Source organism: Agaricus bisporus (genome assembly GCF_000300575.1).
Source record: "Agaricus bisporus var. bisporus H97 unplaced genomic scaffold AGABI2scaffold_2, whole genome shotgun sequence".
Lineage (NCBI taxonomy): Eukaryota > Fungi > Basidiomycota > Agaricomycetes > Agaricales > Agaricaceae > Agaricus > Agaricus bisporus.
In genome coordinates, this window is record NW_006267355.1 from 1,985,908 (window position 1) to 2,006,898 (window position 20,991).

General features: G+C 48.1%; 8 protein-coding genes across 8 annotated transcripts; 3 read left to right on the top strand and 5 right to left on the bottom strand.

Annotated features, from left to right (window-relative positions):
• Positions 1-1,042: 1,042 nt before the first annotated feature.
• Positions 1,043-4,561, bottom strand: AGABI2DRAFT_183461 (hypothetical protein; the record flags this gene model as incomplete). Its single annotated transcript, XM_006458360.1, is given in 5 exon segments — positions 1,043-2,222; positions 2,277-2,734; positions 2,754-4,148; positions 4,203-4,270; positions 4,325-4,561. The coding sequence occupies 5 exon segments, from the start codon at positions 4,559-4,561 to the stop codon at positions 1,108-1,110; spliced, it is 3,273 nt and encodes a 1,090-aa protein (XP_006458423.1). The 3' UTR covers positions 1,043-1,107.
• Positions 4,562-5,006: 445 nt separating this feature from the next.
• AGABI2DRAFT_216965 (hypothetical protein) lies at positions 5,007-5,827 on the bottom strand (the record flags this gene model as incomplete). The annotated part of the gene is made up of 4 exons (XM_006458361.1): positions 5,602-5,827; positions 5,483-5,545; positions 5,259-5,424; positions 5,007-5,203 (listed from the first exon to the last, which is right to left on the bottom strand). Coding segments are annotated over exons 1-4 (639 nt in total), but the record flags the coding sequence as incomplete, so codon positions are not given.
• On the bottom strand, positions 5,810-8,000 carry AGABI2DRAFT_183462 (hypothetical protein). The gene is made up of 7 exons (XM_006458362.1): positions 7,782-8,000; positions 7,641-7,730; positions 7,478-7,592; positions 7,115-7,426; positions 6,800-7,063; positions 6,449-6,745; positions 5,810-6,399 (listed from the first exon to the last, which is right to left on the bottom strand). Exons 1-7 carry the CDS (start codon positions 7,989-7,991, stop codon positions 5,972-5,974), a joined length of 1,716 nt encoding a protein of 571 aa, XP_006458425.1. The 5' UTR covers positions 7,992-8,000; the 3' UTR covers positions 5,810-5,971.
• A 180-nt stretch (positions 8,001-8,180) lies between these two features.
• AGABI2DRAFT_190708 (hypothetical protein) lies at positions 8,181-9,936 on the top strand. The gene is made up of 7 exons (XM_006458363.1): positions 8,181-8,654; positions 8,725-8,787; positions 8,838-8,943; positions 9,008-9,063; positions 9,141-9,404; positions 9,461-9,634; positions 9,685-9,936. The coding sequence occupies exons 1-7, from the start codon at positions 8,547-8,549 to the stop codon at positions 9,697-9,699; spliced, it is 786 nt and encodes a 261-aa protein (XP_006458426.1). The 5' UTR covers positions 8,181-8,546; the 3' UTR covers positions 9,700-9,936.
• A 7-nt stretch (positions 9,937-9,943) lies between these two features.
• Positions 9,944-13,260, top strand: AGABI2DRAFT_200015 (hypothetical protein; the record flags this gene model as incomplete). The annotated part of the gene is made up of 6 exons (XM_006458364.1): positions 9,944-10,599; positions 10,667-11,121; positions 11,172-11,255; positions 11,317-12,000; positions 12,057-12,186; positions 12,244-13,260. 6 exons carry the CDS (start codon positions 9,944-9,946, stop codon positions 13,229-13,231), a joined length of 2,997 nt encoding a protein of 998 aa, XP_006458427.1. The 3' UTR covers positions 13,232-13,260.
• A 245-nt stretch (positions 13,261-13,505) lies between these two features.
• Positions 13,506-13,846, bottom strand: AGABI2DRAFT_190709 (hypothetical protein). The gene is made up of 2 exons (XM_006458365.1): positions 13,717-13,846; positions 13,506-13,653 (listed from the first exon to the last, which is right to left on the bottom strand). Exons 1-2 carry the CDS (start codon positions 13,839-13,841, stop codon positions 13,596-13,598), a joined length of 183 nt encoding a protein of 60 aa, XP_006458428.1. The 5' UTR covers positions 13,842-13,846; the 3' UTR covers positions 13,506-13,595.
• Positions 13,847-13,888: 42 nt separating this feature from the next.
• Positions 13,889-15,104, top strand: NdufV2 (NdufV2 NADH dehydrogenase subunit). The gene is made up of 6 exons (XM_006458366.1): positions 13,889-14,086; positions 14,137-14,166; positions 14,218-14,441; positions 14,493-14,703; positions 14,752-14,883; positions 14,942-15,104. The coding sequence occupies exons 1-6, from the start codon at positions 13,985-13,987 to the stop codon at positions 14,981-14,983; spliced, it is 741 nt and encodes a 246-aa protein (XP_006458429.1). The 5' UTR covers positions 13,889-13,984; the 3' UTR covers positions 14,984-15,104.
• Positions 15,105-15,154: 50 nt separating this feature from the next.
• Positions 15,155-17,120, bottom strand: AGABI2DRAFT_200022 (hypothetical protein). Its single transcript, XM_006458367.1, has 12 exons — positions 17,061-17,120; positions 16,986-17,009; positions 16,892-16,930; positions 16,702-16,831; positions 16,623-16,641; positions 16,564-16,569; positions 15,918-16,490; positions 15,768-15,863; positions 15,642-15,709; positions 15,405-15,590; positions 15,320-15,353; positions 15,155-15,264 (listed from the first exon to the last, which is right to left on the bottom strand). Exons 1-12 carry the CDS (start codon positions 17,109-17,111, stop codon positions 15,195-15,197), a joined length of 1,296 nt encoding a protein of 431 aa, XP_006458430.1. The 5' UTR covers positions 17,112-17,120; the 3' UTR covers positions 15,155-15,194.
• Between the last annotated feature and the right edge of the window lie 3,871 nt (positions 17,121-20,991).

The window sequence follows — 20,991 nt, forward strand, 5'->3', positions numbered from 1 at the left end:
TTCTCTCCCTCCCTCTGCCGGCTCTTCCTTGACAGCCCACATTCGACATCCCCACGCCTGAGCTGTTCTAAACTATCAGCGCTATCATTTTAAATCGATGTGCCTCATCAATTTATTTTCCACGACAGGCTTTGTTAGACGTCCACCTCAACAACAAACGTCTGATCTGATGGCTGATCCTTTCATCAGATAACAGCAAAACCCGATTCTATTTGCATCTCTTCCCATCCATCCATCCTGCAGTGAAATTTATAAGATCCACTCAGTCCAACCGGCTCACTAAAGCCGCAGCAATCCCATGTAGGGCATTGCCCCTGAAAACCGGAAAGGTAAAGGGACTTTGAAAGGCTGTGAGTGTGATACCAGAATCACCGCAAGCGAACAGGAGGCCACCACCACCCCACTTACGATCATATTTAAGAGTATTAACCACTTGACAGGTTTCCAAGGCCAAAGATGGCACGTGTGTGAGGACTCTTGCATCTGCCGAAGTCACCGATAACCCCAGGGCTTCCATTTTTTCCACACATCATACTCGCATCATACTAAACGTTTATCTCCATATGAAAACATCCCCAACTCGTCCATTGACACGCGCCATCATGAAAAAAAAAACTTAGTTTTATTGTAACCAATTACGCACTAGCTACTATGATGATTGTAATACTACTATTATCCCATGCTTTTCTTTTGTAACAGAAAAAAAAAAAGAAGAAAAAAAACGGAGAGAGGAGCATATTCATGTAAGAAAACATAGGTAATAATGGTAGTAACTAGCGACAAGACCATGGATGCATATAGCTTGCAGTATTAGCTCTCAATAACTGCTTCTAGAGCGAGAGTGGAGATCAAAAAGAATGGGATGCGCATAAGGACAACGAAGAGGAGAAAAAAGTCGCATCTGCTGCAGATCTACATCCAAGACGAGTTTGGAAGTGGTGTCAAACGCAAGAAAGCCGAAGCAAAAAACAGCAAGGAACAAACATATATCCATGTCTCGCAGCTGCCCAAAAAAATAGCAACCAAAATCAAATGCCCAACGAAAATTGAAATGTGAAAGTCTTAAAAAAAAGGATAAAATGCAGACCAATTCTTGACCAGATTCTTCTATGACAGAGTAATTCTAGCCCCGGGCTTCTTTCTTGATTTTGTCTTCGGTGGCTGTAGTGACTGCGTCTGCGCAGCCAGTGCGTCCGCGACACGCTTTGACCGTCTCAACGCATGACCCTTCTCCTGCCTTTCAAGTGCTTGCTTCTCAGCTATAGTGGTAGATCTGGTAGTCATCGTTCTCGTCCCAACTATTTTTGCTTCTGGTGCCGCAGTAGGACAGGATGTTAGTTGATTTCTCTCTGGAGACTGAGACGACTCGGGCTCTAAACTTCCACCATTCACATTACCGCTCGCGTCATCTTCCTCTTTCACAACGACTTCGGATACATCACCATCTGCCGAGTCATTCGTCTCCACCTTCGCCCTCTCCTCTTCCTCACCGGGAATTACACACAATTCTTGAAAGATCTCCTCCTCCTTCGCGCTCAAAGGTGACTGAACATCCAAAGAGTCCTCCTGTTTCGAACTACGTGGCCTTCTAAGTTGATCTTGGTGTACGTGTGAGGATGGTTCTTCTTGATGCTGTTCCGGAATTGCACCTGTCATAGGCACAGCGACGACAGTCTCTTTCTGTATCCAGCTCGGCCGCGAGTCCGCCTGCATCACGTTTTGAGGACTCAGGGGCTCACAACTTGCATCCGGAACCGCAGTCGGAGAAGCATGCACAGCAGCGGCGGTTGCTGCCGCCACTGCTGCGGCCTGGGCATGGGCAAAACTGACCATCGACTCAAACCATCGTCCGAATTGCTTCAACATTCTACCGCTAGAGTTGGTTCGATGAAAGTCCTTGAGCGCGCTAGGAAACCGTTCAACGAGTTCATTGTTCAAGAATACATCTAGTCCCTGCGTCGTTTCGCCGCTTGTCGCATTCGCCGAGCATGTATTGAGGTCCTTGACATAAGTTTGTGCCACTTCAAGAGGTACCCATACCCCACACACTTTCTCGCTTCCGCAACCCGGCCAAACTACAACCGCGTTCGGTATTGTGCTGAGAACAGGATAACCCCTCCCTTTTCCGCACCATTCAACAATAGGTGTCAGGTTCACAAAGTCCGTATCAATCCGTCGCAATAGCAGATAAGGTCCTAGTGTCATCTGGTAGACAGAAATTTCTATATCTTACGTGAGAAAACCTCACTGAAAAAGATCGATCGTAATAAACTCACCTTCAATCTGTGTGGCACTGATCGCAGGGCTACAAGGTTGACAAGTATGTACTACGACACCTTCTGCTTCACCTTTGGCGAGGCTAGGGCATGGATTTACCTTCATGACCTGATGTGATACACAGTGCGGTAACGGGGGAGTTAGAAGGAGAGACGAGGGTGGAATAGAAGGTTGTGGGGGAGGTGATGGTGATGGTGACGATTCAGTGTACGGAGGCATACTGCTAGCGGTAGGCGTGGTTGGAGATTGTACTGTGAGTGCCTGTATCAATTGAACGAGGGCGGCGGCTCCGGGAGACGTTGGCGGAGGAATGGTGAGTGTATGTGGGCTTGACCCTGTGGAAATAGGCGAGCATTCAGGATGTGGAGGGGCAGACGATGATGTTGAAAGTGAGGGTGAACTCGGGGATAGTAAGGAAACACGGGTTTGAGAGAGAGGTGCTGTCTTGGCTCGTCGTCTGAAGGTAGTTTGCGCACCTTCTTTCATTCTCCAGCTCGTATGCATCGTCACCCATACTAGGAAACAGCGAGTCGATACCAAAATCCAAGTCCTCCTGTTTAATCCTGATGGTTTGCTCATCTAGTTCAATTTCCCACTCTTGCCGTTGCCCAAATGGGACCTGCCAATCCCATGGTTCTTGTGATTCCACCTTGACTGTTGAAGGAACAACCGCTGAGCTGGCTATTGCCCCCGGGTTGAGCGACGCAGTCGCTTGAGCAAGAAACTCCGCCATTCTGGCTTCCCGCAGATGAGAGTCAAAGTGATCCCATGCGTCTAGCATTTCTTGTAGATCCCTCGGTTCTTCTTTCACTCTCGTGTCGGGTAGTGGAGGCATTAAGGATGGCGCAGATGGAGATCTTGGCCCTGGACTTTCCCATAGAGTTTCCCCATCCGCGTCACTATCAACCTCACCCTCCTCGTCCCAGTCATCATCGTCCTCATCTTCATCATCTGAGAAACCGTAGTAATCGTGCCTTGGGCCCGTCATAGATATCTGAATATCGTCTTCCTCTTCCTCCTCTGATTCTGGCGGAGGCGAAGATATACTGCAGGCTGCGGAGGGTGATCGACGGAAGGATTCTCTGTTACTGGAGGGATAGCAGGGGCGAGGTTCGTTGACGGGAGGGGTATGAGGGAGGGGTATGGAAACAGGACTTGATGGAATGCCGAAGGGAGATTCGTCTGAGAGGAATTCGGCGGAAGAAGATTCTGAGTCCACATCGACAGACATGACCGAATCTGACTCAGAGTCAGAGTCAGAATCGGACAGCTGCACGTCGGTTGTAAGGTCGATGGAGGTGCTTGGAATTAGGGATGTTTGTGTGGGTAAGGTAGACGAGGGAGATGTGCATTTGGTGAGTGGCTTGAGACGCAGTGTGAGTTTGACTTTAGGAGGAGGCTTGTCATGGTCGCTTTCTGAATCTGTAGCCGAGTCCTTTGTGGTGGCGGTGGCGGTATTGCAACTCCTGAGTGACCTCTTTCGCTTCTGCCCACAAGACGGATCAATTGTTCTTCTATGCAACATCTTGGCCCTCTTCTTCTCGCGCACCTCGCTCACCGATATTCCCACCTTGCCATTCTCTCCATAATCCGAAAGTCGGATCCCGGCCTTTGCGAATGGACACGGAGCACCAGTGGCACGGCTAAGATACCATACCATGGTGCCACGCCTAAAATTGGTAACGCGGGATTCGGGGTGTGCCGCACAATGGGCGCCTCCAGAACGTGAGTAGAGGGCAGGGAGGAGATCGTCGTCAGAATCTGTTCCTGAGAGAACATGGCGTAAGAGAAGGGGGATGTCTTGTTGGACGTCGCAACGGTTGAGGTGTGTGCGAATATAAGTCGTGATGGCTTGACTGGCAGCTGATACGCTAATGAGACAGGGTCAGCACGAAGTGATGAGATGGTGGGGCATTAGAACGCACTTTTGGGCGGCAAGGCCGTAGCTGAGAACCATTTCTGCGAGGTCTTTGATGGTCATGGCACGGTTGTTCTGTGGCGGTCAGGTGGTCAGAAGGGACCAAAGTGGCGAGAAAAGAGGACGTACGACTGATAGAAACGCCCTGCCAATGGCGAGAAAGACTTTGCTGTTTGCGTCGTCTGGGTGAAGGAGGACATGGGATGGGGGGAACTGGGGATAAGGCGCGGCGGTGGAGGGTCTGGAGCGGCGGGGTGCGTCTGGGTCAGCTCTGAGGCGTGCGGAGGGGCGGAGGGCGACGTTGTTGCTCTTACGGGTGCCGTAGGGGTGTGTGGCGAGGAGCGAGTCTGGCGCGGGGAGGTCCATGGTGGTGCATGGATGAGAAAGCGCGGGCCAAGCAGCAACCCAGGTCACCCAGCGCTCCCCGGGGTCCTCCATTGGCGCAGATGTCCGTACCTGCCAGATCCAGATCTCACCCCAGCTCTCCTGTGCTGGCCCTGACTCAGCCCGCACGTGTACAATACATTCTATTATCTTACAGACAATTACACACAACCAAACATACAGCGGTAAACACCCGTTCACTTCCTCGCCCGGGACGCTGGTCGCCCCCGTCCGGGCCTAGATCTCGGCTTGGAGATTGTCGTACTTGCTTTCTTCGTCGCTGCCTTGCCTGCCGTGCCCTTTTTGGTGGGCTCTTTCTTCGCCGCAGCCTTGGCTTTTGCCGCCGGTGTCGTACCCATTACTGCCTAAAACACAGATAAGCTCACATGGCCACCTCATATTGGCGATCACGAACCTTCTTCGCGGCGCCTCGCTTAGCGGGTGCTGTGTTCTTCTTCGTCACTGCAGCCGCCTTGGGTTTACCAGCTAGCGCCTTCTTGGGGGCAGCCGTCTTCTTGCTGATAGTGGGTTTGGGGCCAGGCTTCGCAGCATCCGTCTTGCTCACACTATTGACTTTTTTAGCCGTCGTCTTACCCGCAGTGGATCTTGAAGGAGGCTTAGAGTTCTGCGGGGATAATCCGTGTCGGCATCAACGTCAAATCGTTTGAAAAATAGCTCACCTCTTTTGAGCCGACAGAGGCCTTGACCCTTGGCGCTAGCTTCACCTTGCCAGCTGGCCCTTTCGGCTGAACGAAAATACCATCCTCGGCTCCAGTGGCAATCGCTCGCTTCAGCTGGAACAAATTGTTCCCACTGACGTCGATATTGTGTTTCTCCTCAGCATACTAATAGCAGACTCATGTGAACACACACACACTCCGCAGAGGACACACAAATACACACTTTCTTAATGGTACTTCTCGAGACGCCCTGACGAGCCTCTTCCTTGTGATCAACAATACACGCCTAGCCACGGGCCATCACTCCCTTACGCCTAGTCATATCACATCACATGGACACACCTTGATGATCTCTTTCCAGCTCGGTCTACCCGGGCCAGCAGCAGTAGCCGTCTTCACCTTAGTCGAGGCCTTCTTGGTATTGGAACCCTTCTTGGACACAACAGCCTTCTTGGTTTCCTTACTCTTGCCTGGGGAGGAAGGGGAGTCAGCAACGGGAGTCGAGTCCCTGACGTCAGGGACGGGAGTTGTAGAAGCGCTAACACTAGCAGACATGACGAAAGATTGGAGACTGGGGTGGCCAAGTCCTTGTGTATTTAAGCCCCGCAACGCGTCGCGTCCCAATTAGGGTCACATGACTCCCACTGGCTGTGCTGACTTTCGTTTGTTGACTGCAACGCATAGATAAATAATCAATTTTCATTCTCAAACCTTACAAGACAATAAACGAGCCATTAGGTTGTACCTGCGCTCTAACTCCAGTGCTAATCCAGCCCTCCTCTGCATTTTCGTCTCTGACCCGTCTTTCCTCAGTCGGCGAGACCTGCACGTAATCTTCGTTCTGATCACCATTTCCAATCTTGCCGACTGGCGGCCCGCGCACAAACAACAACCCCGCCGGATCTCCTCCATTCTCTACTTTTTCGTCATCCACTCCAGTCAACTTGGCCTCAACGTTAACGCTGGGCGGCCCAACATGGCCTTTTTTCTCCGAGCTAACCCCTTCTTCTGTAAAGTCTTGTAAATCGAAAGGGTGTGAAGCAAGCACAGGTCCCGCAACAAGGGGATGTGTAAAAGTGTTCACGAGCGGAACCGATAACGCCATCCGTGCCGGGGTCATCAAGACTGCCGGTAACGACCCTGTGTGAACTGTCAGTAAGATAGAATGGAATCTGTCATTAGCACTTACGTCCACTAACAATTACACCGCGTAACGTTGCCGCTCCATCCCCAATTACTTTCGCGCGAGCTCCATCAAAGACCAATCTATCCCACAGACTCTCCCTTGTGATAAACCCGTCGCTGATGCCTGCAAGTTTGTGCCTCCTTGCAAACGGAAACAAAAACATTGATCCGGCGGCGTTTTTCAAAATATCGGTCACAATGGCAATAAGATGTCCAGGTTGGATAAACATGATCGTCGGAGAGGGAATGGGATATCTCTTGGCTGCTAAGATATCAGAAGCATCAGCAGGAGCTGCGGGCTCTGTACACAAATGCACGTCAGACGAAAATCGAGTTGAAAATTATGGTGACTTACGTTCATCATGATACATTTTCGAGCTAGGCAACGTCGCGAAACTCGCTCCTTCATAAATGGCGGTATATGCAATAACTCTTCCGTAAGCTGTGCTAAGCGAAAAAGCCGAGATGATTGTATCCAGAGGTGACAAGGCATGAGAAATTGGGAGTAAACTGCGGGTGGCAGCAACCCCGGCAGTCGCGTTTTCATGAGTCAACTGCGCGACCTGCAACTGACCAGCCTCATTGGAAAGGTAGGTCATAGTATATATATCAGAGGGTTCTACACCCAAGATAAGCTTTGTCACATAAAGAGAAACGACGGAAGACATACCAGGAAGTTTGCTAACGAGTTTGTCAACTTTGATTCCCTCCCGTTCAACCTCGTTAAATTTGAGAATCTTGATGTTGCTCGCGACACTAGCCAAAGTCTGTTGACTGACATCTCCAGCAATGACGATAGTATGAGGGCGGGAATTAAAACTGGAGGCATAAATGGTCTCAAGAACGCGGGGAACAATTTCTGGCGAGGCAATAATAGCAGAAAATGACTGCGATTCCAAAACCCGCTTCAATAGATCCTGAGAGTTGAGTGTGACGGAGATGACGGAATGCGTTGCAAGTGCAAAATCGGCGATGATAAATTCTGTGTTCCTCGGTCAATCCAGCAGAAGTGAAGAATAAGAATGTAACGCACCGATTCCGTCATTCAAGAGCAGAAGGACCTTTGACTCGCCTGGCTTCAAACCAGCAAGACGGATGAGACCGCTGCCCAGAGCGGCAATGCGATCTTGCAGGCCAGCGTTGGTTCCCTAGAGCTGTCAGATGAGGGGTGGCATAAACGACAACGGAGAGCTCACCCTTGTGGCCCAAAGGGTACGAGATGCCTCGGATTCCGGCTTAATAAGGTGTGGTAGGATTGCAATCTCCTTGCTGGGACGCACAGGAAACTAATATATCGGGTACATAAGATGAGCGAATTAGAAGACGTGTAGACATACCCTGCCCATTAATCCAGTTCCATAGTTCCTATAGACAGCACTCTCTCCTGGATTACGCGCGCGTCCGACATCACTCTGCCTGCCGAGCAATATGGGGTGCACCAGTGGCTGAGGCTTGTAGAGGTTATTGAGGAGAAAAGTGGTCGCCGCTATGAGGGCGAGGAGGATGGTGAGGTCGTCGGTGACCACGTAGTCGGATATATTGAACATGGTCGAAAGGGAAGGCTTGTGGGTTCATTTCCTAATTTAGACAGAAGCTTGGCAAATTCCGATCGGCTAAATGTCACAGTCGAATCCACCGTTATCTCTTCTCTTCCACTATGTCCTTTCCACGTCCAGCATATTCTACCAGGTCTCTGCCAGAATTCGCAGTTTGCTCTTCTTGACCTTTGTGTCTATTTTTGTATCTCTTCGCGCGGTGCTGCAGCCCACACAGGCCATTTTCTGGGGCTCACTACAGTACGCCGTCATAAAACCAGCTGGATATCATGCACCTTTGGTTTAATTTCTCGAGAACTTGGCCACATATGTATACTGGACTTTCTGCGGTTCCTAGGCTACCTTCTTACGCACCCTCTTACCGGAGAGGTTGGGCAGCTTGAACGAAAAAGAATCGCGTCCGTGCGCATCTCTCTTCTCCACGTGACTAAGAGGAAGTGGCACTGGGTTCTGGGACGAACAAATGGCTCACCGTTGCCCCTGCTTGACCCCCGCCTCCATCTGCGCATACGCCCTCCAGTTCTCCAGACCCTGTCCCTGCCTCCAATGCCTACCACACTCAAAAAGACCTCCACCAAGGCTTCTAGCAGAGCCTCTGCTGCAGCCAACAAGTCCCACACTGCAGCTCACCCGACATGGATCGAAATGATAAAGGTGCGCGCCCACTCATCCAACGACCGTTCCACACTTGTCCTAAGGTCTCTTCTACCCCTTTCGTCTTCAGGAATGCATCGTTGCTCATCCAGAAGAGTCTCGAGCCGGCGTTTCCAGACCCGCTATCAAGAAGGCATGTCTCTCAGGTTCCGCATGACGATCATTCTTACTGAACTTGACTAGTTTGTCGAAAACAAATACAAGATCGATGCTAATGCTACCTCAGCCAGCCAGCTCAACCGTGCTATCACGTCGGGCAGCGAGAAGGGCATCTTTCAGCTCCCCAAAGGTACGAATTCGTAATTGAACTTGGCTGTGTCTTTCCGGATCCGAAGTATGTCCGCTTCTGGCAGGTCCCTCTGGAAAGGTGAAACTGGCGCCCAAAGCTCACACCGATGCTGCCAAAGAGGTCCGTTCATTTCATTGCTGTCTCACACGCTGTTTGCATGTTGACCGTGGTCCCATCACCATTGTCTTTGTCGATAGAATACTAAACCCGTGACGAAGAAACCTACAGCAAGCGTCACTAAACCCAAGGCTGCCACTAAGCCTGCTGTTAAGAAGGCCACTACTACCACCAAGCCCAAGGCTACCACCAGATCTGCTGCCGCCAAGAAAGCTACGACGGGGACGGCCGCGAAAAAGGCGCCTGCCAAAAAAGCGGTGTCAACGAACAAGAATGCAATTGGGAAGAAAACCACTCCCACTACCAAGAAGGCTGGAATGGCAAGGAAAGGTGCTGCTAAGAAGGTTTGCGTCTCCACTTACACAACGTATTCTCCGTGAACTAACTGGTTTGTCCATAGGCCATCGTTAAAGAGGCGAAGAAGCCTGCCTCGAAGACCAAGTCTAGGACAGCTGCTACCGGTGCGAACACGAAGGCTCAGACAAAATCTTCGACGGCGAAGCCCAAGTCGGTCACCAAGGCTAAGCCTGCATCCAAGTCAAAGGCGAAACCAACTTCCAAGACGGAAAACAAGGTAGAGTCTGCGTCTCTTTTCGTCGGTCACACCAATTGACCCAGGTACAGAAGGTTGCGGCTTGAACACTATTCCGGTCACTTTTCTTGACTCTGTCGACTTGTATCTTCCCGTGGACTGTTGTTGTACACCTATTTTTTACTATGTTTTTTCTTCTTTGTCTCGTGTACGATGAAGGTTATCTATTGTACAATAGGGTTCTATCTGAAAGAGTATATAGGCTGATGCTTGTGTCGTACAATAAGCAATAGTTAGAGAATGCTTGGTGACATCAATATTATGTTTCATCGCCTCTTGTTTATAGTTATCATGGTAGATATTCACGATGAGGCCAAAGACACTATCACTCAACTCCAACATCCCATACGCGATCTCCAGACCCTGCTCTCACTGCTTACCGCACCTCTTGATGCGCTTGGCATACTCCCTCCGCAATTCCATAAACACAACACACACCCACTGCCCTCTAACTCAATAACCATCCGAAAGCATGTTTCTCTCATTCAACGCGCGCTTCTGGAACACGTCTTACCCACGTGGGATGTTGTACTCAAGGACAACAAACCAGATGCACTACATCTTATAACACAATACTTCTGCCCAGATCCATTCGTCAGCTCCCTCTCAGTGTCTGGAGAACTTGCTCTGAAAGCCTACGAGACGATCCTCACGAGTCAAATCGGGTCTCATGCTATAAACCTACTAGAACACTTGGCTCATCAATATCCTGTGGATAGCCTGTGGACCGTTATATTTTCTCAAAGCCAGGATTCTGCGGTAAAGAATGTGTTGTGGGAGGACTGTGTCAGAGATGTTGTTAGTGTCCCTGCAAAAGTTGCCAACGCGATGGCTGAACGTTCTTCTGAAATACCATTCAACTTGGAGAATGGGACATATATTAATGGGGTATGCAGGAGGGTTGAGGTGCTGGTTCAAAGGTTCTCGAGGCGACCTAGTCAAGGTGTGTACTTCAATCGTAGTCGAGCATTACCTAGTCCTTATGAGAAATATAACATTATCAGATTGGACGAGTTCCGTGAGCTATCTCATGTCAAAACTTGTCAATATCGGAGCATTTCCTCCCAGCCCCCCAACAATGAGATCTTTCCCATCTTTTTGGTACACCAATCTTCCAATCATCCGCCCAAAGGTCCTCGGGCTTTCCAGATCCAACTCTTATTGTGATGCATGGCAGAAGCTCGTTCTCAGTATACCATCAAGTTTAACTCTTCAGTCTGTCTTGACATCATTATTGGCTTCGTTAGAACATATCGACTCTCCCACCGACCCCTCCACCGAGAAACGAGTTCAAGTGAAGACAGAGGCTAAATTGCTCACGGCCGTGTTGGGACGATTGAGTGAGGATGAAAATCAACTATGGGAAATTGCGACGAGCTTGATACTTAATCGAGACTGGGAAGAATCGTATGCTCGGATTTTTGTGTGCTGGTTGGCCCATCCTGATTCACAACACATCAACAATAAAGGTACGGCATACTGCCTTCTATCAAAAGTAAGTTTATTTACGGTGTTTCAGCTCTAGCAGCTTTTCTAGAGCTAGTTGTCGACGCCTGGTCGACGCCAGTGCACATTAAACATTCACTTCTGTCTCGTCATCGATGTGAGTAGCTTCTTCTTTGCCAGCTTCGTTCAAGGATAAATCTCACCTCATCTCGTCGTAGATCTCACGTCTCTTTTCCTTCTCAGTGCATCTTATTTCTCACCCTCTTCTAAAGAACTTGAAGCTGTTGTCTCTTCGCCGCTTTTCATGCAAGGTATTGGAAGTTATATCTCACACCTCGACACTTCCATTCGGCGGTGCGGGATGCTGGTTGCTGAGGTTATCGCACAAATGACCGATAAAAAACTTGTTTTTGGCGACTGGGACGGCGATGATTCCGGAAAACCTTGGTGCAGACAAATGCGAAACCTGATCAAAGCGAGGGATGTTGATGCTGACATTGGTATCCCGGAAGCTAGCTCGGAAGAGGTTGATATAGACGGGTCATCTTCAGAAACTCCAGATACTAGGGCGACTTCAGCAGTGCCTGGAAAGGCTACTTTTATCACTTCAGAAACAGGTTACGACTCAGACGACTCTCTCACCGGATATGCTTCGCCCGACTCCTCAAGATCGGCTTCTCCTACACCGTCAGAGCTCGAAGACATTGAGAAGGATCCGACGCTCAGTTTGGGAGTCAAGAAAGTTCCGCGACCGGTATACTTAGCTCAGTTGGGTGATCTAGTGCGAGGCACTGGAATGAAATTGGGTTCGGACGAACCACAAGAAGTGGACAAAATAGAGATGGCATTGAATCACGGAGAAGAGCTAATTAGGAAAAAGAGGGGATATGGATCCGAGCTAGGTGTGTCTTCTCTCCAGCTTGCATGTTATCGCACGTCAATATATTCTGCTCTACAGAGGAAAATGCTGTGAACCTTGTATACGGCTTTTTGGCCTTACACGACAACTTCGATCTTGCAGAATTCGATGAGAAACGGCAAGGAATAATGACCGCTTTGATTTCATGTGTTCCGCGGAAAGCAGCTCCGTATGTCCAATCCTTTCATGTGAAATTTTGTACAATTTTCACTTAACTCAATCAAAGAGCGTTGATAGAAGAATTTTACAAGAACCAGTATTCCGTTGATCAACGCCACGTCGCTCTCAACGCACTTGTGATTGGTGCTCGTGAACTCGCATCCTTACCCGTCCCACCTTCACGAATTCCTGAAGAGAAGACCAAATTTCCTAGTAAAATGCTTCCTCAGCGGCTTCATCAACAATATCTTGCCGCCTCGCAAGGAAAAACAACTCTCCTACCACTCATGGTTGAGGATTTGAGTCGTAAAGCAATCGACCGAGGTAAAGAAGCAACAGAAGACAAGGTACCTGAGGTCGTGCGCGAGAAAAGACTCACCATCAAGAAAACTCCGAGGATATCTGAGGTCAAAGGTCATTTTCAGCAAAACGACTCTCAGCCCAAAGTTACGACCTTCACCAATATCGCGGCAGAGTATTTCATTTGTCCGCTCATCAACCATTTCTGGTTGTTTTTGCGTGACGAACAGACGCGAGAGGGACGGACTTCGCAGAGAGGCGGAAGGCAGAAGTACCACAGTGCCGGAACTGGCCTCATTCTCAATCCGCTTGTACTTTCCCAACTCCTTCGTGCGCTGTCTATTTTGGTGGACGCAAGCAGGAACGCGCCAGAGTGGCTTGCCATAATTGCACCGGATAGTCTTGAACTTGCGGTTACGATTGGCACTCGGCCGATATCAATCGCAGAAGAACAGACTGAGGAACAGAGCACAGAAGCTGCTGTTTTGACTTCAGCCTTAGAGCTTGCTCTAATAGTGCTAGACGGATGCATTGAATCGGATGGAGGAAAATCCTTGGGGTTGGATCACACAACTCTACTATTTGGTACTGGTGAGTGGGCAGGTGCTGTGTTCGCCAAGTTGGACAAAGGTATAAGGATAGAAGGTGGTGGCGGATTGAACGAAGTAAAATTGCAAAGGGCTGCTGCGGGTGTACTGCTGAAAGTAGATGAACTTACTTCACGGTGGAAGAGGTCTATGGTAGATACAAGGTGAAACACGCGCTCTGGCGCTCTGAATCTGCTTGCATGCTCTGAATACGGCTGCTTTGTGGAGTAAGCCTTGAATTGCAATCATGCGGCATCCAACGCTCGGATGCTCTCCACTCTCAACTAGTAGGACAAGCGATAAATTGATCACTTAGTACGTTGAGGTTATATAAAAGTAAAGTTGGTTCAACCATTGATATCTCAGTCCCAATTGACATCAATAAGCACTGATAAGGATGGAGCTCCCATACTCGCGCCTCGTTAGACTATGATGTGAATGTCCAACGAAAAGCGCTTTTAGGCATATCGTTGAGATTATATATTTGAGCGGCAACTCATTAACCACCTTGGAGTAAGGCTCACTCCAATACTTACAAAATGTCGAGCTGAGCTGGCATTATAACGACCACCGAGTCAGCGACTTCCCTGCTGCACAAAAATGTCAAAAAGGCAGTCAATTTACAGGAGATTGGGAAACCCAACAAATGTTACTATTTCTCCTTGCAAAGGTCGCTGACGGCCACTTGTAACCATGAAACGTTACAATCGGGTGCATGAAGCTGCCACAGTTTGAGGGGCCTGAAAGTGCTAGACTCTGACATTGACAAAAGAAACATGAATGGTGACATTCATAAGTCCTTCAAACATCCAAGTGCATTCCTTGAAGCAGCCACCACGTGACTTTGAATTTGGACCGGCGATTCTCGTCAAGACTCAAGACTCAACGCAAGGCGTATCAACAAACTCGACACCTTTCACCATGTTATCCAGGCTCCCGAGGACTTTGGCTTCTTCCTCGAGAGTTGCACAGCGGAGATTCATTTCCACTACCACGCGGAGGAGGTCAGAGGCTCTCTTTGCGGTATGTCTACGTCGCTCGGAGGATACAAATAGTTACTGAGTTCCGTACAGCACCGGGATACTACTTATAATAACCCTAAGGTTGATCTTATACACGAAATTTATATTGAATGGTAGATGACTCTGTCACAGATTCCGTTCGAGTTCAATGCAGAGAACGTGAAGCGTGCCCAGGCGATCATTGCCAAATACCCTCCTCAATATAAGAAGGCCGCCGTTATTCCTCTTCTGGATCTCGCTCAACGGCAAAATAATGGATGGACGAGCATCAGTGCGATGAACCATGTGGCGACAGTACTTGAGATGCCTCCTATGCGCGTGTACGAGGTCGCTACCTTCTATACGATGTTTAACCGGTATATCTTGCCCCCTCTTCTTTTGTTTCTGACTTGACTTTTCCATTCCAGGGAACCTATTGGCAAAAACTTTGTTCAAGTTTGCACGACGACGCCTTGTGTGCTCCGAGGTTCAACTGAAATCCTTGACACAGTTTGCAAAGAACTTGGAGGAATCAAGCCCGGTCAAACGACAAAGGACGGAAAGTTCACCGTAATCGAGGTTGAATGTCAAGGTGCTTGTAGTAATGCCCCAATGATGGTCGTTGGCGATGATTTCTACGTCAGTGTCCAGATCCGTCTTATGTTTTGTTTACCGACGTCTCTATAGGAAGACCTGACACCAGCAACTACCAAGAAAATTCTTGATGCATTCTCTCGAGGCGATAAACCTAAGCCCGGTCCCCAGAGCGGTCGCCTCACCAGTGAAAACTCGGCGGGTCTGACAGCACTCACCTCAAAGGCGAGTACCTCCTCTTCTCATATAGAGTACACTTCGTTTGACGCGAGAATCTTATCAGCCTTACGGTCCGGGAGAGTTCTGCTCACCCGAATTTCAATAGTAGAAATTCATAGGCACCCTGCTTGCAATCTCACTGCTTTTTTTATTGGAATGGGAAAGACTTTTTTTATCTGCTTGTAGCGATAACTCGGGACTAACAAGGTAAAATGTTCGATACATTGCACACTGTATAGTCGGCATCAATTGTGGATCAAGCGAATGGTTACTCCACAAGTTTTGACTCAGCAATATCACAACTCGTCGCTCGTGATTTAGTCTCCCTCTCCATCATCGTAAAACCCTACTCCTTCTCCACCTTCGGGAAGACGGTCGATGATATAGCTACAGACATATGAGCTTTTGTACACCTGTCAATGAATTGAGTGGAGGCACGTACAAGATCTCTTCCTTAAGATCATTGCAGTAACGATCTGTCCTCGAAAGATCAGATACCATTAGGACAATGCCTTGAGATTACTTGCCAAGAGGTAAGCTCAAATCATCATTGCCAAAAGGCATTTCAATTTCATCAGCAATACCTTCAATGCCCATGAATGTGAATGCAATCACAGTCACAATAGGCACCGTCGCCCAGCCAAGCTCGTTCACCATCGTTAAAGGGAGTGCGAACAAATACAAGGTAATACACTGCTTCAGATGAATGCTATCTGTCACATCCTCAGTCAGTGGCATGGGCCAGACAGATTTCAAGTACTTACAAGAAGCAGGGATCGGGGTATTGGCCACTCGTTCCATTGCTGTCATTTGATCCACCATACTCTGGATCCTGTACGCATAATTGTCAGTGGGGGCTTTAAGGAACTGACAATGGAATAATCGAATACAATTGAGACAAGCCGTTCGCTCCAGCTGGACCGACGGTTTCTAGATGACCCACTCTCCGGAATTCGAAAATAAGCTTATTGAGTGCATGGACAATACTTAAGGGCGTGAAAATCAACGATCGGGAATGGCAAGTGAAAAAGTTTGCATACATGAGTGGCAAAGGCATACAAGGTTCAACCGGAGGGAGTTGGAATTCAAGGGTCCGATGGCCCCCAGCCAAAAGAGGAGTGCTTGCGTTTGGCTCTACGAGATTTTGCTTACTGCGTTTCACCTTGACTCTTTTGGAAGCGTTTGGCATCGAAGTGGTGGACCTTTCCAGAGAAGCTCGATGGCTCGGTGCAGCGCTGTGATCACGACTGCGAATCGGTGTAGTACTATCGTATGGTGTGCCTTGTTGATATCCGTTCCCCCTCGATATGTAGAAGTCACTTTCACAAAACCGGTAAAAAGACGCCGGGAGGACGTCATGATAGTCAGGGTAGTCGATACCGTCTTCCCCCCGAAGGTAATGCTTAACGGCGATGACGTATGAGAGAGCAAGGAGTAGAGCATCAGTCTTGTGACGGTGTAACTGAGTTGGCGTCATGACAATGGAGTATTTTATAGCAGCTACTTCAGGAGGAGGAGCAACTTGAACCCAGATTTGACGGGATAGATTGCGGACATTGGATACGACTGTGGCAAAGGATTTACGACCCTCCCAATACCGATCATATGAAGTCCTGAGGATAACCAAGTGCAAGAATCCTAACGTTCGCCATCAACGTTACCATAACATTTCCAACAAACACTTACCCATTACTGTTTCATGGGTCAGAACAGATGAAACAGTATTAAATGAGATAGAAACACACCGGAATACAAGTATCAAACCGACCTAGTACGGGCCAGAGAACGTGTGTTGAGTCGACATTGGTAGGATGGATGAATTACCCACAACAACAGAGAGCAGCGGAAAGATGGAGCTGGTAAGCACAAACTTGTACCCTTTTGTAGCAGCATAACAGACTAAGGCGGAGAATATTGTAACGGTGAGAACGGGTCCGATAATCCGAGATATTATCTGAATGTGGTTGCCTATACTGAGTTCGTCGGTCGATTGGATATTCAAGCATCAACTTACGCTGCCTTTTAGCCGCAGCACATCTGGGAGCCAAGAATACTGTAAAGAAGAATCAGTAGATGTAGAAAAAAGCAGGTGAACGGGCTCCAAGAACCTTTCTAAGGTGCCTTCTTTTGACCTTTCACTAGTCAGTATTCCTATACACAGGACAGGTCAAAGCTTGACTTACAGCGATAGGTGAAAGAATCGAGGACAGATGGGGCTTTTTAGTACTGCTCATACGTACTGGTGAGAAGGAAAAGCGATAACTGTTGAGAGCGGACTTCTATTTATACCATCATGTTGAGGTCACAGCGTCACGGAAGGCGCCCATGGGACATTATCAGTGCTTCTTTCTGGTTATTGATTAATTAGATGTGTCGCTGAGCGTTCAACTACGTAACTAAGTGAATAAACCAGATTGTAGTAAACCAATGTGAAATGCGTGTATCGCTAGGCAAGTGTAGGTACGAAGAATGTAGGTGTATCGCAGCGGGAGAAGCACACAGCAGTTATGAGGGTTAATGTCATGCAAAGCATCGAAGGCAATGAGGACTCCACTGGAGGTGAGGACCACCGTCCTCCATCGTCTGCGGCGTGCAACGCGTTGAAGTAGAAGAACGGACATTCAACGGTGAAGCAAGCTGGTGGTTGGCATTGATAGCAATTGTGATATCGGACATCTTGAGCGAGGAGCATACTGGGTGCGAAACCGGTGAGTTGTTGAAATGAGGATAGGACAAACGTCGAACCCAGAGGCGGTTCCGGAATGAAAGTCGGTGATTAGTTTGGTAGATGTGGTAAGAAATTTCCTCAGGCGAGCGGGCATTAGCTAAGGATAGTAGGCGGGTGAAATCGAATTCTCTATCGAGGAGTACTCGGTCGCAAGAAGTTCGTGGTTCCTTAGTCTCGATCCTAGGAGGGTGTTTAGGTGTGCTAAGGATCTGATTAACAGGAGTGAGCGGGGGGTCCAGCCTCGGATTGAAAGTACATGGGTGTTTGGGCGACCCAAAACCTGGTTTAGAAACCGATGCGTTGTAGGGGCCACAAAACGTTGAACGTCGCGAGAAGGTTCTCGCACACTCCCTTCGTGGACTAGATCTCTCTGGAGCAGTATTTGTTGGGATATGATGAGACACTAGTAATGTTTGTTGTGTGGTGCCGTTCGCGGGAGAAGTGGGGATTTCGCTATCGGAATCAGCACAGGAATGATAGTAAACGGGGTTGTGCAATGTACAAGAATTGTTCAATGCGCGGAGGTTATTCTTATGAAGCTTGCGAGATATCAAGAGAGCAACCCTTTGGAATTGCGGTGAAGCGCGCTGTCCCGCTTTTTGAACAAAGAAACTCGAGATGTATCGAAGGAATGAAATGTCATCCACAACGTTGCAAGCCCTTGAATTGCGTATATGTATGGATTTGACTGTACAATGATTTTCAAGAGCTGGGATAAAGTAAGCATTAGACTTGTAGCTCGGAGTGAACACGGCACCTTGAATGAGGACACCAGAAGAGTCGGGGTCACGCAGGAATATACTTTCTAGACATTTTGGATTATATCTTCGGGTACGCATATTGATCTGGAATATCGCAAAAAAGATATCGCTGTGAGGTGTTGAATGAGGGACTTGAATACCTTCCCGTACAAGTTACGCACATGACATCATCATCGGAAACGCGATGGTCACATATCATGTGACACCATTGTCACTCATCAATGTGCCTGTTTGGTGTGACAAGCGAGAACGCGCACCTTCACATGGAACCCATCATCAGGCTCGCAGCTGATATCAAATCTTTGTTAAAGCACCAACCTAATGATGCTGCCTTCAAAGCTGTATTAAAACTCTCAGATATCATCAAGTCCATGGTATGTCATAGCACCAAAAGATGAATATATGCTCAGAGATTCGATTACTACGCGAAGCAATCTGAGACCGCGTCTGACCAAGTTTTGCAACGCGCTAACACTTTCTTCAAAAATGATATGCTTCCCCTCTATCAAAGTGTCACAGATCTCGCCTTGCGAGTGGTATCAAAGTTGTTCGAGCAAGTGATCCACCGAGCGTGCTCTTTGCAGGAAGAACAGGCTGTGTTGCTGAAGTCATTGCCGTGTTCAATCGCATCGGGACTTTTGGTCTGTTTGATTTTTGCTCTTATGTGTGCAGGAAACCTAACTTGCGGCAAGAACTTTTTGGAAGTCGATAAGAAATGCACGGCTTGCAATTCGTTGCGTCTGTCAATCTAACCCTGTTTTCCAGCTAGTACCAAGGCTCTGTTTGCCCGCCATTTTTATGACATTGTCAGCAAAAACTACTTTCCGGGATCATCAGTGACTGGAAATGCGTTCGAAAAGTCGAAAGCCGCCACTTTAATGGTTGTAAGTGCTTTGTTTTTTTGTAATCGCTGTTTTGCCTATGTGGTCAATTCGTGTGTTATAGGTTTATCAGTTACTCTCTGTTTCTTTGGTTTCTCATACAGAAAATCAATCGAAGCTCCGTGACCCTGCAAGACTTGGTGGGTAAGTGGTCATCCCTTCTGATGGTCGATCTGAGTAATAAGCATAGCAATAGGCACAGGATCGGTCTTGCACTTGCGAAGTTACACGGTAAGAACGAGCGAACCATTACTGAGTAATCTGACTAAACTCCTTCACCCAAGACTACCTTTCCGTTGAAGCCCTCCTAGAACTATTCGCAAACCTTTTACCCTCTGCCAGAGCTGCGGGTGGAAAAGAAAAACGGATGCAATTCATTGAGCAGGTCTTTAAACAGGAAATTTTCTCTAATTCGCACGACATTATACGTGTACTCGAAGCACCTGTGCCAGATTGGGACGTCACATCCCAAAAGATATCTGACCTTGTAGCTTCGAAAAAGCCTTATTTGTGAGCTCCATAAGCTTGTTTCGGTGCATATATTGACATTTCTCAGCCCACAAGCCTTCGAAACAAAAGAACTTCATGTAGGAAATTCGGAATCGTATAGTGTTGAAAGGTTCTACGTCGACGGTCCAGGGTTCCTCGCGAGCATCGATGAGGTAAATTGATTGCGCAAATGAATGTGCTCTCGCCTAATAATTGTCTCTCAGGGTGACTCTTTAGGAACGATTCAAATTCCCTACTGCCAAATCGAAACGTTCTCAATCTCGAACCTATCGAATAGCCAAACAGAAGTGACTGTGATCTCAAAATCACCTCCCATCAAAAATCAGCAAGTCATGTCGTTATCATCTCAGGAAACGGGACTATTCCGCTGTGTATGGGAAATCAAGGCTGAGGATAAACCAAAACTGATGAACATTCTTAAACAAAGAAAATTGGTTAGTAGCTACCTGTGGATCTACAGAAAGTTTGACAGCTCGGTCATAGGGCTTTTTGGTTGCTTCACAGAGAAAAATTTCCTTGGCTGGTTCAGGAATTGAATTTTCTGGCATTCATCTTTCTCATCATAATCAGGTAACTGCACTTTTCTACCTAACCTGCAAACACGGACTGACCAATATAAGACAAACGCCATTGCTTCTCGTCTGTCCCTACTCCAATTATACTGCGCTGCGCTGATATTAAATTGAATGTTCAGTGTGGTCCGACATCAATCCAGGCGACAGAACATCCCCCATATTAATACCATCGACATCTTATAAAAAAGGACTCGTATCAACTCCCAGGCACGACGATGAGCCCCATAAAAGTGAAAAGTCTACTGCCGCCGAACCAGAAGTGAATAGTGACGAGTTTCCGGCGGGGCCGGTAAGCTTAGGACTGGATCCTGAGGATAGTCCAAGTCAAGTGGTGCGCAAGGTGACTCGTAAGAACAAAAATACATTGTTGGTCAGATCCGACTCGGATTCAAACGTTTCAATCGTCCCCGAGTCAGAAAAGGCCTCTGGTAAGAAGCTGTTATCTGAAAGGAAGCCGCGCCTGACCCGAATTATAGAAAAGAATGAGAAGGTAGCAACTGAGGTAAAGCTGGTCCGTCAGACACGTGCCACTGCTCGAGCTGTGGCTGATAGTTCAACCACTTGTAAGCTGATCAAGTGCATCCCCCCTTCTGCCTATTCTAAGACGCTCCCCAGTTCGGTCGGCTCGTGTTATGGCGCTAGGAAAGCGTAAGCTATCC